Source organism: Aquarana catesbeiana, linkage group LG10, assembly GCF_042186555.1.
Source record: "Aquarana catesbeiana isolate 2022-GZ linkage group LG10, ASM4218655v1, whole genome shotgun sequence".
In the NCBI taxonomy this organism is placed as follows: domain Eukaryota; kingdom Metazoa; phylum Chordata; class Amphibia; order Anura; family Ranidae; genus Aquarana; species Aquarana catesbeiana.
The window spans coordinates 180,523,090-180,539,395 of NC_133333.1; the positions used below are offsets into that span (position 1 = coordinate 180,523,090).

Here is a 16,306-nt window from a genome sequence, read left to right on the forward strand (position 1 = left end):
TAAAGGGCCATTTTTTTTTTTTAAATGACAAAATTCTTTTTTTTTTTTTTTGTTTATTTATTGCATTTTAGTGTAAATATGAGATCTGAGGTCTTTTTGACCCCAGATCTCATATTTAAAGAGGAAGTAAACACTCTCTCAAAAAAAAAAAAAAAAAACACCCTGCAGGACAAAGGCATTATGAGCTAGTATGCATAGCATGCTCCGGTGCTGTGACTGGCCGGAGCAGCGATGACGTCACTCCGGCGCATGCGCGCGGGAGCCTTCAGTGACGGCATGATCGCCTTCACTAACGGCACGCTCAGTGCGCCTGCGTCTACGGCGTGCATGCGCCATAGACATCAGTGCCCGTTTTTAGGAAAATATCTCCTTAACCGTGTAGGTTAAGGAGATATTTCTTGCACCTACAAGTAAGCCTTAATATAGGCTTACCTGTAGGTTAAAGTGGTCTGTAAGGGTTTACAACCACTTTAAGAGGACCTGTCATGCTTTTATTCTATTACAAGGGATGTTTTAACGCGCCCCATCCCGCCAAGCTCGCGTGCAGAAGCGAACGCATACGTGAGTAGCACCCGCATATGAAAACAGTGTTCAAACCACCCATGTGAAGTATTGCCGCGATCGGTAGAGCGAGAGCAATAATTCTAGCCCAAGACTTCCTCTGTAACTCAAAACATGCAACCTGTAGAATTTTTTAAACGTCGCTTATGGAGATTTTTAAGGGTAAAAGTTTGTCGCCATTCCAGGAGAGAGCGCAATTTTGAAGCGTGAAATGTTGGGGATCAATTTACTCGGTGTAACATTATCTTTCACAATATAAAAAAAAAAAATGAGCTAACGTTACTGTTGTCTTATTTTTTAATTCAAAAAGGTGTATTTTTTCCAAAAAAAAGTGCGCTTGTAAGACCGCTGCGCAAAATACGGTGTGACAGAAAGTATCGCAACGACTGCCATTTTATTCTCTAGGCGCAGTGATGGCAAACCTTGGCACCCCAGATGTTTTGGAACTACATGGGTGTTAAAAAAAAAAAGTATAATGTTTAGGGGTTCTAAGTAATTTTCTAGCAAAAAAAAAACAACCTGTTTTTAACTTGTAAACAACAAATCTCAGAAAGAGGCTCGGTCCTTAAGTGGTTAATCATTGAGTTTACTTCTTTTTTATGAAAATGAAGGAAATCTTATTGATCTGCTGCATTGATCTACTCCACTAGCAGCCCCCCCTGACATTAGAGCCTTCCACAGGCAGGGTGTGTACACAGAGCGCTCAGTAGAGGGCGCAGTGGGGCGGTAGTGGAGGGCAGTGTGCGGCTGTCCTTTCTCTCGGTCCGGGTGAAGATTTCTTCCCATCTAGATAGAAGATTTCTCCTTCCCCTTCCGGATGTCCCGACTGAGAGCTCCTCCCCCTACAGGACTGAGAGGAGAGACCGCCGACACCGAGCTGGAGGGAGAGCCGACCAGGTCAGTGCTGTTCCATCTACCCCCTCCCTCCCTCTCTATTATACAGCGTATCAATCACTGCTTGTCTCTTCCTTACCCCCTCCATGGAGTACAATACTCACTTTATGTGTCTTAGAAGGTCTCAGGTTGTTTTATTGTCACTTTTTTGTTTGTTTATTGATTGTTTACCTCTAGAAATGTTATTTTGTTGTAGGATTCGATTCTGCTTCTATGTTCCCTTCTGATGTTTATAAACAATCCTCCTGTTGAATAATAACATGTAACAATGTAGAGGAAGTTGGGGTTGGATGTATTGTGATAATAATCTACATAAAGTGATCATACACCTAACAATCTGATCTCAGGATCCGGCGATCTGATCAAATCTACGAATTATCCAGAAGACACACATTGTGGGGGAATTCAATAAAGCAGTTGCACCACTTTTTGCTCTTTTTAGGAATTGAGCCTTATTCAGCGACTGTTTAGGTTTCTGACAACGACTCCTACGCTTAATTCCGGTGGTTCTAAAATGCAACAATTTTTACATTGCGGCACAATGCCTGCGCCAAGTTCAAACTAAAATTCTGACACTTCGTATTTTACAAAAGCGGAGCTAATTTTAGGATAAAAAAACAGAGTAGGCTAAGCGCTAAGAAGCCGGGTGGACCATCGAGTATCAGATGCAGCTGTATAAACAACCTGGCATTGGAAGCAAAGTAATACACACGAAAGAACAAAAATTAAAACTGCGCACTTGAACCAAACAAATAATAATAAAAAGTATGCGGTGCTCCTTACGCCTAAAATGTGCGAATATAAATAAAAAATATGTGAAATAAATATCAAAGTGCAACGATAAATACCAAAATAATAATCACAGAATCCAAACAAAAATGAAAGAAGCTCATATAAAGTGTAGTGCGACTCCACCAAAACACATAAAAATGTGCAAAAATTAATAAGAGTCCGTGACTCGCAAATGAATGTGATATAAATAAATATATAGATAAAAATTCAATCGTGCATAAATATCATATACATCATAAATAATGAAATACTAATCACTATAATACAGATAAAATCATACAAGGTGAAGTGCGATTCACTAAAATAAACAATGTGCAAACAAATTCATATACATCCGTGACTTTGCGCATTAGTTTATTCACTTTTAAAACTGCGCACTGAAATTGAGCAATAGTAGCAAATGTTGTAGGACAATCTTGTCCAAGAAGAGGTTAAAAAAAACGATGCAATGCTGTCCGATATTGAGGAATAAAAAGTAAGTTAAGGCTGGGTTTACACTGATGCGACTGCAGAAGTTGCATGTGAGTTGAACCTAGGGGCGACATGTCCATTTAAGAACGCCGCCTCCCCTATCCATGCGTTCGGCCCCTTTCAGGACACTGGCGCATGGACTCCAATGCAGGGGCTGTTTTATTTCTATTTTTTTGAAGCAACAATTAGAACCAGAGGCTCTAATGGTCTTCAATGTAGGGTGGGCTCGGTTGCAGAGAGTGCGCCCCAAGCCCACCCAGGTGTGTTACAAAAGCGAATCAATATTCGATGTTGTAACACTGATCCTCCTCCCGGCCAATCAGGAAGCGGGTTTTGACACCAGTCACCTGATTGACTGAAAAGACAGGCGATCCTATTGGCCGCCTAGAAGGATGGAGGAGCCACATGGCGGAAGCCGCCGTGATGAAGAGAGGACATGGGATCTGCTACCCGCCGCCTGTAGGAGCCTGCAACCCAGCCAATGCCAGCCACCTGCAACCGATGGGGTAAGTGCCGGGGTAGGGGGGTGCCCCCGACCGACCAACCTGAGGGGGAGGATGTTTGCCCCCCCCCCCCAAAAAAAATCCACCAGCCGCCACTTTCTGTGCGGTGCAAATTCAGCCATACAATTTGTATGGCTTTAGTCGCATCACATTCGCACCAAAATGGTGCAGGAAACTTTTGTTTTTTGTCCGCACTGGAATCGGATCGCATGCGATTTGACTCCTCAGTACGCACTACGTTCTGCAAACTGATTTGGGGGTGTCTTTAACTTTATTTTGACACCCGCAGCAGTTCACAGAGCACAGTGCGATTCTGATGCGATGTTGGAACCCACACAGGAATGGTCGTGGTTCTCACACCAAGTCAGTGTGAACCCAACCTAATAGTTATAAAAGTGTGTATATTATATATTGTTACACACTTTTGTAACTATTAAAGACGTTTGTTCTTCAATATAGGACAGCATTACATGTTTTTTTAACCTCTCCTTGGACAAGATTTTCCTACACCATTGGCTACTAACTATAGTTCATTTTCAGTGCACTGGTTATATTTTTGTTCTTGGAGCTAATTAAGACCAACTTTTGGCATAGGGAGACAGATTTTGCAAAAAATGTCTCACGTACATTCTAAAAGTGGCGCAGCATGTGCCAAATTCAAGTACAAGTTCTAGATGTTCTAGCATGTTGTTGCAGTGTGAATGAGGCCTTTGGCTTCCATTGCTGCCTCTCTATATGAATTTGATTTAAATACTTTGAGTGTCTGTCGGGTATGCCTGACTTCACTTGATACATGCTTGCTCTAGGTCTGTGACTCAGAAAGCTCTAAAGCAGCCAGGCCACCAGCATTTTCAGAAGGAAGTCATTTATGTGAGCCTATATTTGGTATGGGGTTCCTACAATATTATCCAACAATGACATTTTTGCTATGGTGACACTGGGATTCCTGGCATGCAGCATATTAAACATCAGATCTTTGTACATGACTAAGCACAGTGGCTTAGTAGTTAGCACTTCTGCCTTGCAGCACTGAGGTTCTTGGTTCAAATCCTGTTTAGGACACAATTTGCATAGAGCTTGCAGTGCTCCAAAGACTTGCTAGTATGTAAATTTGGTTCTTATCAAATCATGCCCTGGTATGTATGTGTATGGATGTGGGGAAGGGACCTTAGAGTGTAAGCTCCTAAGGGCAGAACCGATATGAATGTATAGTATGTAAATGCTAAGTGAGTTGTCAGCACTATATAAATGCCTGTAAATAAATAAATAAAGCGGTATAGTATTGATGTGTAGAAATGGCCCAGATGCACACAAAGCTTTCATTCTGTGTCTGGTATCATCTGTCATTGTTCCTGGGATTACCATGGAGGAAGGAACTAATAACAAAAAAAGGTGACATGCTTAGTGTGCTGGACGCCCCATCTTGTGTATTTATACCCTACTCAGAATATTAACCACTTCTCCTACAGCCTGCTCACTACTCCTTCCTTTGTCCTTTCTGCTGGCTCAGCATATGACAGCACACGCTACTATGGATTGCAGAAGGACCAGCTTACTGGAACTGTAAATGGCTTCTTCTGTAGATACTTCTCCTTGGGCACTCTGTAAATGTTGAAATCTTTTAACTGATTTATATTTAGATCTCTGTATGCATAAAGAATGAATCTATTATAATAATCCAGACATTGTCATCCCTGTGCCCTGTATCTCTCATCCCCTTATCATTTACCCTGTTCCCAGAGTAAACGCCACCATTGGTACCCTTGTACTGTCTGTAATGGTTTCTATGCTGGGCACAGTGTGAATTCCAAACTCCTGCTATAAATTTTGAATGTGAGGATTTAAAAAACAAAGAACAGCAGAAAATAATCTGGATATTTGGAGCATAAATTCATATACCCGTGAGCATGAGGCCTTTAATTATCAATAGAAGCAAGCAAGTACCATATTTGTAGGAGTAGAAAACAATGTCTTCTGCCACCAAGGCTGATGCCTTATGATTAATACTTTTTGTGTCTCTTTCTAGGGTTTGTAGTAATTTTCTATGGATTGGCTGGGGATCCCAAGAAATAACCTTTACTTGTCTGAGCAGGTGATTGTTCTGCTGTCTTGTGCCCTCTCCTTCTTGGGTTCTGCTCTCATCATCTTTACCCACATCCGCTGGCCAGAGCTCCGGAGTCGTCCACGTCAACTACTTCTGTTCCTGTCAGTTGCTGATCTGTTATCTGCTGCCTCCTACTTCTATGGAGTCTGGAGTAACTTTAAGGAGTCGACATGGGACTGCGTGGCCCAGGGTGCCCTGTCTACTTTCTCCAACACCAGCTCTTTCTTCTGGACTATGGCGGTTGCCCTCTACCTATACATCACTATTGTGTACTCTCAACAGAGCCTTGCTGAGCATATGATCTACTGGTTCCATCTAATCAGGTTAGTAGAAGCCATAATATGTCTGCTCTTAAAGGGGAGAACCACAGAAGCTGCCATTGTTGTCTTCTCATTCTGCAAATGCTATTTGCCCGGCTGTCATACTTACCCTTACCTTAACCTAAAGCTAGTGTGTATATATAAGGACTTGTGGTAGACAAATTAAAGCAGAGTTCCACCCAAAAATGGAACTTCCACTTTTCCGGTTCCTCCCCCCCTCCGATGTCACATTTGGCACCTTTCAGGGGAAGGGGGGAGCAAATACCTGTCTAATACAGATATTTTGCTCCCACTTCCGGGCATAGATACCCGAGCCACCCGCGGGTATCTACGCCACTTCCCATCCCCACCCCTGCTGTTATCTGGCAGAAAACAGCCGGGACCAGTGGGATAGCGCAGCGTGAGTCGTGCATGCGCAGTAAGGAACCGGGAAGTGAAGCCGCAAGGCTTCACTTCCTGATTCCCTTACCAGGGATAGATCGGCTTCGACATCGGGGCGCCCTGGACAGGTAAGTGTCCATATTTTAAAAGTCAGCAGCTGCAGTATTTGTAGCTGCTGACTTAAAAAAAAAAAAACATCGGAACTCTGCTTTAATGTTGCTTATTTATTTCAGGTACTTGTATAGCACCATCAATTATATGCAGCGTTTTACACATATATTGTAAATATACATAATTTCCTGCCCTCAAGGAGCTTACAATCTAAGGTCCCTGGCTCACAATCATACATACATATAGTAGGGCCGATTTAGACAGGATCCAATTCACCTACCGTTCGTCTAAGTCCACTCTGGGAACCATTTTCCATATTAAAGTTAAACCTTGTGTTTTGTTGATGGCAATAGAAAAGGCTCCCAAACCAAGATATTAACATAGCAAAATAGGGACTATTTTTGCTATTTGTAAAGTACAGACCATAACGTTCCTTCACTACTCGGTAAGTTATTGACTAAGAATCCAATATGTGCATTCTGATATTCACCTCTCCTGGGATCCAGCATTGAGTGTCCTCTGGTGTCCAGCTGCTAGCACTTCCCAGGACCATGGCCAATCAGGAGACAACCCTTATAATTGGCAAATCAAGGCTTGGCATTTGAGCGATGCTTTGCAATGACTTATTCGAGCCCCCCCGGTGCTGTACTTACCTGCACCCCTGTGTCTCATGTGTCTTCTGGTTACTCTACGTGCACGTCAATGTTATTTAGTGTGCCCCGTAAACACCCGCCATATTTCCACGTGTCACCAGTGTGCCAAGTGTCAGCCAGTGCTCTCCAGTTCCCTGATAATCTAGGGACTCCAGTGACTCCAAGTGTGCTCCCAGTCCTAGAGTCCTCTTGTGACTCCAAGTGCTTTCCCCTGTGCCTCCATGGCAGCTGTGTCTCCACTCCAGTATGCTCCTGCATCATTTGAACTATCAAGTGGATACAGACCACTGTCCCTGACACATCACTGACTGCATTCTTGTTCCAGGTAAAGAACAGTAAAGCCAAAAAGCCCCAGAGCTTGTATTTTCAAAAACAACATAGCAGAGGTTTTGTCAGTTTCAAGTGGCTATAAACCTCTGACATGAAAAATGAACAAAGCATATCCTTCTTTAATGTGTACTTGCCTCTATTCAAAGCACAGAGTATAATTTCTCTCTGCTGTCTCTTCCCTCTGCTATCTGCATGAGTCACTCCTATTTGGTTAAGTTGACACAACAGAAACCTAGGTGACGGTCCCACCCTCCTCCAGCTCGCAGCTGGTGACTTGTAGCTTCAGCTGTGTATCTTTCTTTTTGAGTCTTTGTATGTGGGGGTGTGTCCCTTTCCTCCATGCAGGTTTCACTAAGCTACAGTGGCGGCTGGTGGTCAAAATTTTTTGGGGGGGCGGCAAGCAGCACTCTCACTCGCACCTCCCTCTGCAGCCTCCTGATCGCTCAAAACGGGGCGATCCGCTGGCACTACACAACCCACCGGCCACGATCCTCTCACACTGATGCCAATCCCCCCCCCCCCCCCCCTGTGATCGATGGCTATATCTTACTGTGGTAGAGGTGTGGGGAGGAGGACAGGGTGGCGATGCTCTGCTGCATCTGGGGTAGGGAGAAGAGACTGCTGCTGCCAGGGTGTTGCTTCTCGCTAAACCGGAGGTGGGTCCTGAGACTCCCAATCAGGTCTCGGGAGCTGCTTCCTGATTGGCCCGGGAGGAGAAGCAGGAAGACCGAATATTCGCTAATGTCACACCCTTTTTTAAGACAATTAGAGCCTCCAGCTCTACTCGCATGCTTCAAAAAAATAAATTTTTAATTCATCCGTCCGACGCCCTGCATGGAGATTAGGGGTAGGGCACATAGATCGGGGGGGGCAAAGCTCCTAATGGACGGGCCGCCACTGCTAAACTCTGTGCTTTAGCTATGCATTGTGTGTGATGTCAGATCCCTTCCCCCTGATTTCTACTGCTGAGAAAAATCCTTTGATCTGTGTTCTTTATGTAGAGGATAGAGGGCTGTAGATGGCTGCTTGTGTGATTGACTTACTCATATTCCCACAAGTCTGCAAGCCAAATTTTAGGCACCCCCTGCAGTAGGAATTTCAGTTTTGGTGAGATACCCCAAGGGTTAATACCTTTTATTTTATTTTTTACATGAAACGTTACAGTGACATCTACTTAAGTCCTATTGGCTGTAGTGCAGTGCAAGGCAGGGGACTGTTTCACACTGTGCTGCGCTAAAAAAAGTAGTGTGTGTGCAGTACTTTTTTTTTTTTTTTTTTTTTTTTTTTTTTTTTCTTTTTTTTTTCTCTGCGCACACCGCCGCAATGCGGTGTTGTAAACCAGCTAGGTAGGAGACAAAGCATTTTGCTTTGTTTTGCAGTGGGACTGTGCTAGAGTAACCACTTAATGTAGTCCTACTGCACCTTAAAAGCCCTCAAAGTGGATGTAAACCCCATTCATGAAATTTGAGCTGGGCACAAATATCTGCAGTGTTTTCTTATCTTTTTTCAAAGCCCTAAGTCCCCTGCCTTTCTCCTGCTCCGTTCTTCTGTTATCAGCATGATAACATCTGACAAGTTCTCCAACAACTGTGATAAAACCAGGCTGAATTTTGTGTCCAGGTGGGTGCTATAAATAGATTAGCAGAGAGCTGGTCTATTCACAGCACAGCTCTGCTTTGTTTCTTCCTTTTTCTGCCTATGTAGAGAGGGGGGTGTGTGCCTTTCCTCCAATTAGCTGTCTCACAGTGTATGGCAAGAATCCACACTCACATGTAAATCAGAAAGAGAAAATTCTAACAGGATGTGCACTTTCTAAACTGCATATACAGCTGAAGACAGCAGATATACATGTAAAACTTTTGTAAGGATTTGTTTCATCTCTGTATCATCTGAGGCTGTTCACTTCACTGAGTATATGTGAGGGTTTACATCCACTTTAAGGGAATTCAGTTCCCTGCAGCTAAGAGTGCACCAGCTAATTATAATGAATCCCCCCTTCTGATTCAAAATCAGTGTCCAAAGGTCATGGTGGAAAAAAACGGCTATTTCTTCAGAGCAACAAAATGTAGGAATGTGCTGCAGAGGTAGTTGAACTCCTCTGGTACACTGATCACCCAGAGGGGATTTGTTTATTTTGTTTTTTTTTTTTTACCCAGCAAAACTTTAATTACTTATTAACCCCTTGGAGTCGGCGCCTGCCGCCTCTTTAAGGGGTTTAGAATGCTGGGAGGAAGGGCTGGGCTTATGATCATGTGACCGCCGTGATTGGCTTTCACCATAGTCACATGATCAGAAAGCTCCCGATTGCAAGCAGTGATCAGGAGCTTTCCACTAGCCACCGGTAACTGTGCCAGGAGCGCTCACTCTCGGAACAGCTCTATGTGCACTAATGCAAGCAAATATGCGGCCGCTTGGCACCAAGGCCACCCAGTAAGAAGCCACATATTTGTGTGCGCTTGGCGCCAAGAGGTTAAAACCTAAAATCTAAACCAAAAAATAAGTGTAATATATTGTAGCTACAATAGTTTTCACATTTTTAAAAAAAATTCTTAACCTGCTAATCCTTCTATTTTTCCTTGGGTGACAATGCTTGTCCACTGTATTTATGAAGAAATAGTGTGGTCAACCTAGGACAGAAAATGTGTTGCTGGTAAAAATAGAAGAAAATGAATGTAGCCACCATATCTAAGGACAAGTGAGCTGCAATATATCTAATTTTTGGTTTTGGATTTTCATTTGCTTACCTTTTCTTTGCATACTCTGCTATGCTGGGATCCTCTGCACAGATCAACTTTTTACTGTTAACCAGAATAACAGTCTAATTTAGATCTTCGGAGGAGTGGCTTAGTGATGGCATTGTGAGGCTGCTTGTTCAGGGAGCTCCATGCAGCCCGGGTGCTTGGAACTAGCTACAGTTCACAGATTGCAGCGAAACCCGGAGAGGAAACCCTCCGGCACTCATCCTGTCTACAGGGATTCGGACATTGCCTCGCATTTTCTCCGCAACTCGGCCACTTTACACCCGGCACAGGATTCCAACATGTCTCTGCCGCGCACCTCAGCTACAGGTTCGGCCGTTCAGAAGAAAGTGACGAAATCACAGCCTGCTCCTGCTTCTGCTAGCGCAGTGTCTTCCGGCCGCCCGGCTTCACCGATTCCTTCTCCAGAGATTCCAAGGGCAGAATCTCCCTCAGGCTCCCAGGCGGCACACTCCCAGGACCCGCCAACAGAGGGAGGATGAAGAGACTTGCTTGCTCTCCTCCCCACCAAACAGGTAATCTTGGAGATGGCATCAATAGTGAGTACCCTGTCAAGGGAAATAAATGACTTGAACAAATTGATGCAGTTGATACTCGGGTCTCGGCAGTGGAAGCTACCAGTAATGCTCTGGAGACCCGTGTGGCAGCTATGGAAGCGGAGCGGGGAGAACCCATTACGGGCTCACTATGCTACACCTGCTCATTGGTGATGGGGAAAATCTGAATCGGAAGAATAACATCCGCCTACGAGGTATTCCAGAGGCCACCTCGGGGGGGGGTTAGGAGACCTTAGAACCACAGTCAAGGCCATCCTCAACGGCATATTGTATAAGGCACCTGAGGAAGAACTGGAGTTAGACCGGGTGCGTGGAGTGCAGGGCCACCGAGGAGGGGATGCCCCATTCCCCAGAGACGTTTTGGCTAGAGTGCACTTTTATACAACCAAAGAGGAGATCATGCGCTGTGCATGGTCCAGGGGCCCTGTTGACTTTGACAGAGCTTCGGTCAAATTATTTACAGATCTTTCTCGCCTGACTCCGTATGCAGGGAGCACTCCGCCCGCTTCTGGAGGTAGTCAGAATCGCAGGGTGACACATCGCTGTGACTCTTTCTTCCTCAGATCCCCAGACCAACTGGATGTCCTATTTGCCTTTTTAGAATCACCTGCAGCCCCTTTCCAGACTGGCTCGACATGTCCCTGTTGATGGATGGTCAACGTCCGTTCGTCTTGGGTCCCCAATGTAGCAGGAGGTCCAGGCCTCGTACAAGGTCAAGGGATCCCTCACAGGTCCTCCCGACAGCCAATGAGCCTTAACACTCTTTGTGAAAGAAGTCAGTCAGGCCAATGATGTCTGGTCAGGAGTGGAGTGCCTTCACTTGTTACGTTTTACAGCAGAACTTTTCTTATTATTTTCTTTTTTGATTACCAGACGTTCAAGAGATAGAAAACACCTGGCCCCTGCCTTAATTTCCAGTATATTGGACATGGAGTATTCCTCACATTTTGTCTACACGTGTTTACCTCGGGTTTCATGGAGTTAGTGGGCCTGATTATTTCCTAGGTGTGGAAGGGGGTGTGCCCTTTGGAGATGGAGGGGGGCTGCCTCCTGGCTGAGGGAATGATGCAGTGCTCCAGAGTCCAGAGTGTCTTAGGTCAGGGTTGGCAGCCATGTGGTTGGGTGCTTGCCATGGCTCGGTTGACCCTGGACTGATTGGGCTATGGGTTTCATTCTTGGAGCTCTGCCCGTGGGAAGATGCCCCAGTGGGTTGTGGATCAGGGTGTTATTTCTGAAGAGCTTCGGAGCTAGCCTCCCCCAAAGGTTATTTTATTTTCACATTTTGCTGTAATCCCAGTTTATGATGCTAATGTTCTTATGGTGCTCGGACGCACATCTCCCAGTGCTGCCCTATAGGCTGCTCTACTGGAGCATTAGGCTTTGTTGTAGCCACTTTTAGGCTTATCATTATTTGAGCCCTCGTTTTGTTTTGCTTTTTCCCTCTCTTCTCAATCCATTCACTTTTCTTTCTTTCTCCTTCTCTCACCCTCTTGCCCCCTTGTCAGAGGTCTTGCTACCCCCGAGAAGCGTTCTAGTCTCCTCTCTGACCTCAGGAAGAAATATACTCAGGTGGCCTTCCTACAAGAGACTCTTTAAACAGGACAGTGTGCCCAAACTCACCAATCAAGACTTTCCATGGGCCTACAACTCCTCTTTCCCCTCTCAAAGTCTAAAGGTGTTAGCATCCTGGTCTCAAACGGTTCCTGGACATATTTGGATATTTGTATGGATCCTCAGGGCCGTTACATTTTGTCAAAAGGCAGAATTCAGTCTACTACAGTGACTTAAGTCAATGTCTACTTATTCATCTTAACTTCCTGCGTACCTTAATGCCAACCTTGTTAGATTTCAGGGAGGGTATGCTCTTGGTGGGTAAACTAATCCCACTCTGAGTACTTTTCCATCTCGAACGGGACGAGACAGGGCTACCCTCTTTCTCCCTTGATTTTTATATTAACGCTGGAGCCTTTTCTCTGTACTGTTCGGACCGACCCGAATATTTCTGGTCTCCAGAAGCCTTCGGGTCATCAAAAAATAGCGGCTTTTGCGGACGATTTATTAATCTTCATATCTAATCCCCGTATATCCCTGCTAAACATTTTTCAGGCCCTTCGCTCGTACGGTGCCCTATCCAATTATAGAATTAATATGTCAAAATCGGCGGCTCTTAACATTACGCTTTCTCACTCGAAATTGCAATCTATACGTACCCATTTCCCCTTTCAATGGGCAGACAAATCGATTAAGTATCTGGGGATACATGTTAGCTCCGACATTGGGGACCTTTGCTCCATGAACTTCACCCCATTACTCAGCAAACTCAAGCTGGATCTCAAACAGTGGCACTCCCTGTCCCTGACGTGGTTTGGGCGCTGCAACACTTTGAAAATGATGGTCCTCCCGTGGATCTTGTACGTGTTGCAGGCCTTGCCGATTTGTGGTCCCTATGGCATTTTTCAAATAAGTACATTCCCTATTTAGGGAGTTTATCTGGTTCACCAAACCACCGAGATTGAGTTTATCAATACTCTCCCTCTCTAAATGGAGTGGGGGTATAGGCCTTCCTGACGTCTTTAGATACTACAGAGCAGTATACCTCTTGAGGGTGGTGGATTGGAATTGAGGGCAATGAGGGCTCTAAGCAGTGGGTTTCCATGGAGAAGGAGGATGCCTCCATTCCTCTCCGATGTTCCCCTTGGCTGATATCTCAATTTCCTGAGGATTTGCAGAATCACCCTTTCATTGGTGCCTCTCTACGGATAGCGAGATCAGTTTTCCATACAATGGATCTTTCCCTGCCGCCCTCGTCTTTGACGCCAATCCTTGGTAACCCCGACTTCACACCGGGGTTCACCAATAGACACCTGTGTAATTTAGGCCATCAGGGGAAGATCTGTCTCCTCGACTTTTGGCCTCAGGGAGGATTTCCTTCCCAGGCTGATTTTATCAGGATTTTCGGTACCCCCCCTGGACTACTGGAGTACCACCCAACTTTTTACAGACCTTTCAGAGATCCCATTATTCACCCAGAGCCCTTACCCCATTTCAGTCGATTTGCAGGAATGGGGAGCCGTCCAGACACACACTTTCCTTGCTCTATGGATACATGGCATCGCCTTCAGATAGCACATTCCCGTCGTTCATACATAAATGGGAAAAGGATTTAGGGATTAAGTTTACACCAGCACAATCAGCCGAGATTTTTATCTTTGCCCACAAATCTTCCCTTGCTAACCAGTATCAAGAAGTGGATACAAAATTCTCTCGATGGCACCCTGTACCGTTCTTGCTACACAAAATGGATAGCAATGTCTCAGAAATAGGCTGGCATTGCAATCAAGCAGTAGGTATGATGGCTCATATATTCTGGCAGTGCCCCCTCCTGGGGTTGTTCTGGGCGGATGTGACAGGTACCGTGAAACATCTGACATCAGTTGATGTAAGTGGCAACCCTAAAGCGTGTCTCTTACGCTTGACAGGGATACCCTTTCGGAAATACAAAAAAATCTCTCCCTATCCATTTGGTGAATGCAGCCAGAGCTTGCATTCCTGCACTCTGGAGGCAGTCACAGCCCCTGACTAAGGTCCTGTGGTACGGGAAAGTTAATGATATCCTACCTAATGGAGGAATTAACTGCCACCCTGAAGAATAATGAGGAGGCCTTCAGGGAGCGTTGGAGGCCATAGAGATACTTCACCTGTACCGACGAATACCTACAAACTGTAGCCCAACCTATACCGGCAGATGGTCAAGCTACTAGTTAGTTGTTTCTTGGCTAGGGGATGGCTAGAGGTGCCTGCTCACTGGTGGGCAATCCCCTCACTTCCCCTGACTCCCTATGCTTCCCCCTTTACCCTTCCTTCTATTATTTTTTCCCTACCCTGCTTTTTCTTCTAGACTGGATAAGCCTTTTACTTGCGATTTCTCTGATCCACGAATTAGTTTGAATTAATAAAGCGTTACTGTCCTTCCGGTGCTTGAACTGGGACCAGAAGACAGTGAGTTTCCCATTACCATACTTTCCAAACCTTTTAAGTATACACTCTAAGACAAGTTTAGATTAGCTTCTTATCTTGGAAAGATTAAGTATGGGTTTTCGGCATACTGGGTCAGGCTTTTGTTGTAAAATCACAGGCTGATAAGCCATAGCTTAAATTTGGATGTGTCAATTTTGATGCCTTTTTGTTTTGTGCTGTTTTTATTGTAACCTATTTTTCAGTTATACTGATCTGTTTCACATTCAGTTGTTATATTTCTTTGTCTATATACATGAGATGACCGGCTGTAACATTGACATATTCGTTATGCCTTATACGAGTAATGCTATGGCCGTCGATATTCTGGTTAACAATTTTGTATTGTACTTTAGCCATTAATAAAATGGAATTAAAGAAAAAAAGTATTAGTTCTTCCTCTTTTTCTTTATACAAATGCTGTTCAGAAACCAGTATGATCTGTCAAAGTATGTCACAGGTCTCATTCAAACAAGCATTTATATATCTGCTGTAATAAAATAAGTATATTGTAGACAAACAGGTTTGGTTTATATTGTTAACTGTTTCGTACTTATATACATTTGTGCTCATAAGTTTACATACCCTGACAGAATTTATGATTTCTTGGCCATTTTCCAGAGAATATGGATGATGACACAAAAACTTTTCTTTCACTCATGGTTCGTGTTTGGCTGAAGCCATTTATTATCAATTAACTGTGTTTACTCTTTTTAAATCATAACAACAACAACAGAAACTACCCTGGTGATTTTGGCCTGATAACATACACACAAGTTGACACAAAGGGGTTTGAATGGCTAATAACGGTAACCATCCTCACCTGTGATCTGTTTACTTGTAATTAGTGTATGTTAGGGTTGCCACCTTTTTTTTTTCAAGTCAAACCCGAACACTTTAGCGGCGCACAGCCATATTATTATTATTTTTTTTTATAGCATAAACTATACATATATTTTGCTATTAAATAACATTTCTAATCATATGAAGTTAATAACAAGAGTCCCCCTTTACATCAGAGCCCACAGAGTTCCCCTTTTACATCTGAACTTCCAGAGTTCCCTTACACTGTAAGGGGGGACTCTGCAGACTCTGTAGGGGAGAACTCTGGGGACTCTGACATGAGGGATGCTCTGGGAACCCTGATTAAGGGGGCACACTGAGAACTCTGAACGGAGAGGGCTCTGATGTAAGGGGGAACACTGTGGCCTCTGGTGTAAAGGAGAGCCCTGATGAAAGGGGTGCTCTGAGAACCCTGATTTACCTTAGCTTACTCAGAGGCAGGAGAGAGAGAAAGGGGGGGGGGGACTTCAGTCACAGACAGGGATGGATGGTGAGCTCACTCACCCCTTGGAAGTCAGCACCTCTCATCCAGATGTATATAAGGCTGCTGGAATTTACATTTCCGGCCCCCACTTTCCTTTTCTGAGGCACAGTGCAGAGGATTGAAGTGTGGGCAGACACAGAGCGGTGGGGGGCAGAAGGAAGAGGAGCAGATCAACCCCTTTCGCTCTCCCGTCTGTGTGTGTTTGGGGGCTGGCTTTGGGCAGTGTGAGAGAGAACTGCAGCCAGCAACTCTGCTGGGAAGCCAAAGTCAGGTCTAAATAAAGTGTCCGGGTTTCAGGCAGTCTGAAACTCGACGCATGATTCCAAACCTGAGCTGTCCGGGTGAATCCTGAACAGGTGGCAACCCTAGTGTGTGTGTGTGTGTGTGTGTGTGTGTGTGTGTGTGTGTATAAAAGGACAAAGAGTTTCTGGACTCCTAACAGACCCTTTCATCTTTCCTCCTGTGCTGTACTGACATGTTTGGATTCTGAGTCATGGAGAAAGCAAAAGAATTTTCAAAGGATCTGCAG

General features: G+C 44.6%; 1 protein-coding gene across 1 annotated transcript in view; it reads left to right on the top strand.

Annotated features, from left to right (window-relative positions):
- Nucleotides 1–1,259: 1,259 nt before the first annotated feature.
- GPR157 (G protein-coupled receptor 157) overlaps nt 1,260–16,306 on the top strand; it is a 56,649-nt gene continuing 41,602 nt past the window's right edge. The window contains exons 1-2 of the mRNA XM_073603020.1: nt 1,260–1,458; nt 5,248–5,648. Of these exons, the coding sequence (XP_073459121.1) occupies nt 5,266–5,648 (383 nt within the window). The 5' untranslated portion in view covers nt 1,260–1,458; nt 5,248–5,265. The remainder of the gene's footprint in view (nt 1,459–5,247; nt 5,649–16,306) is intronic.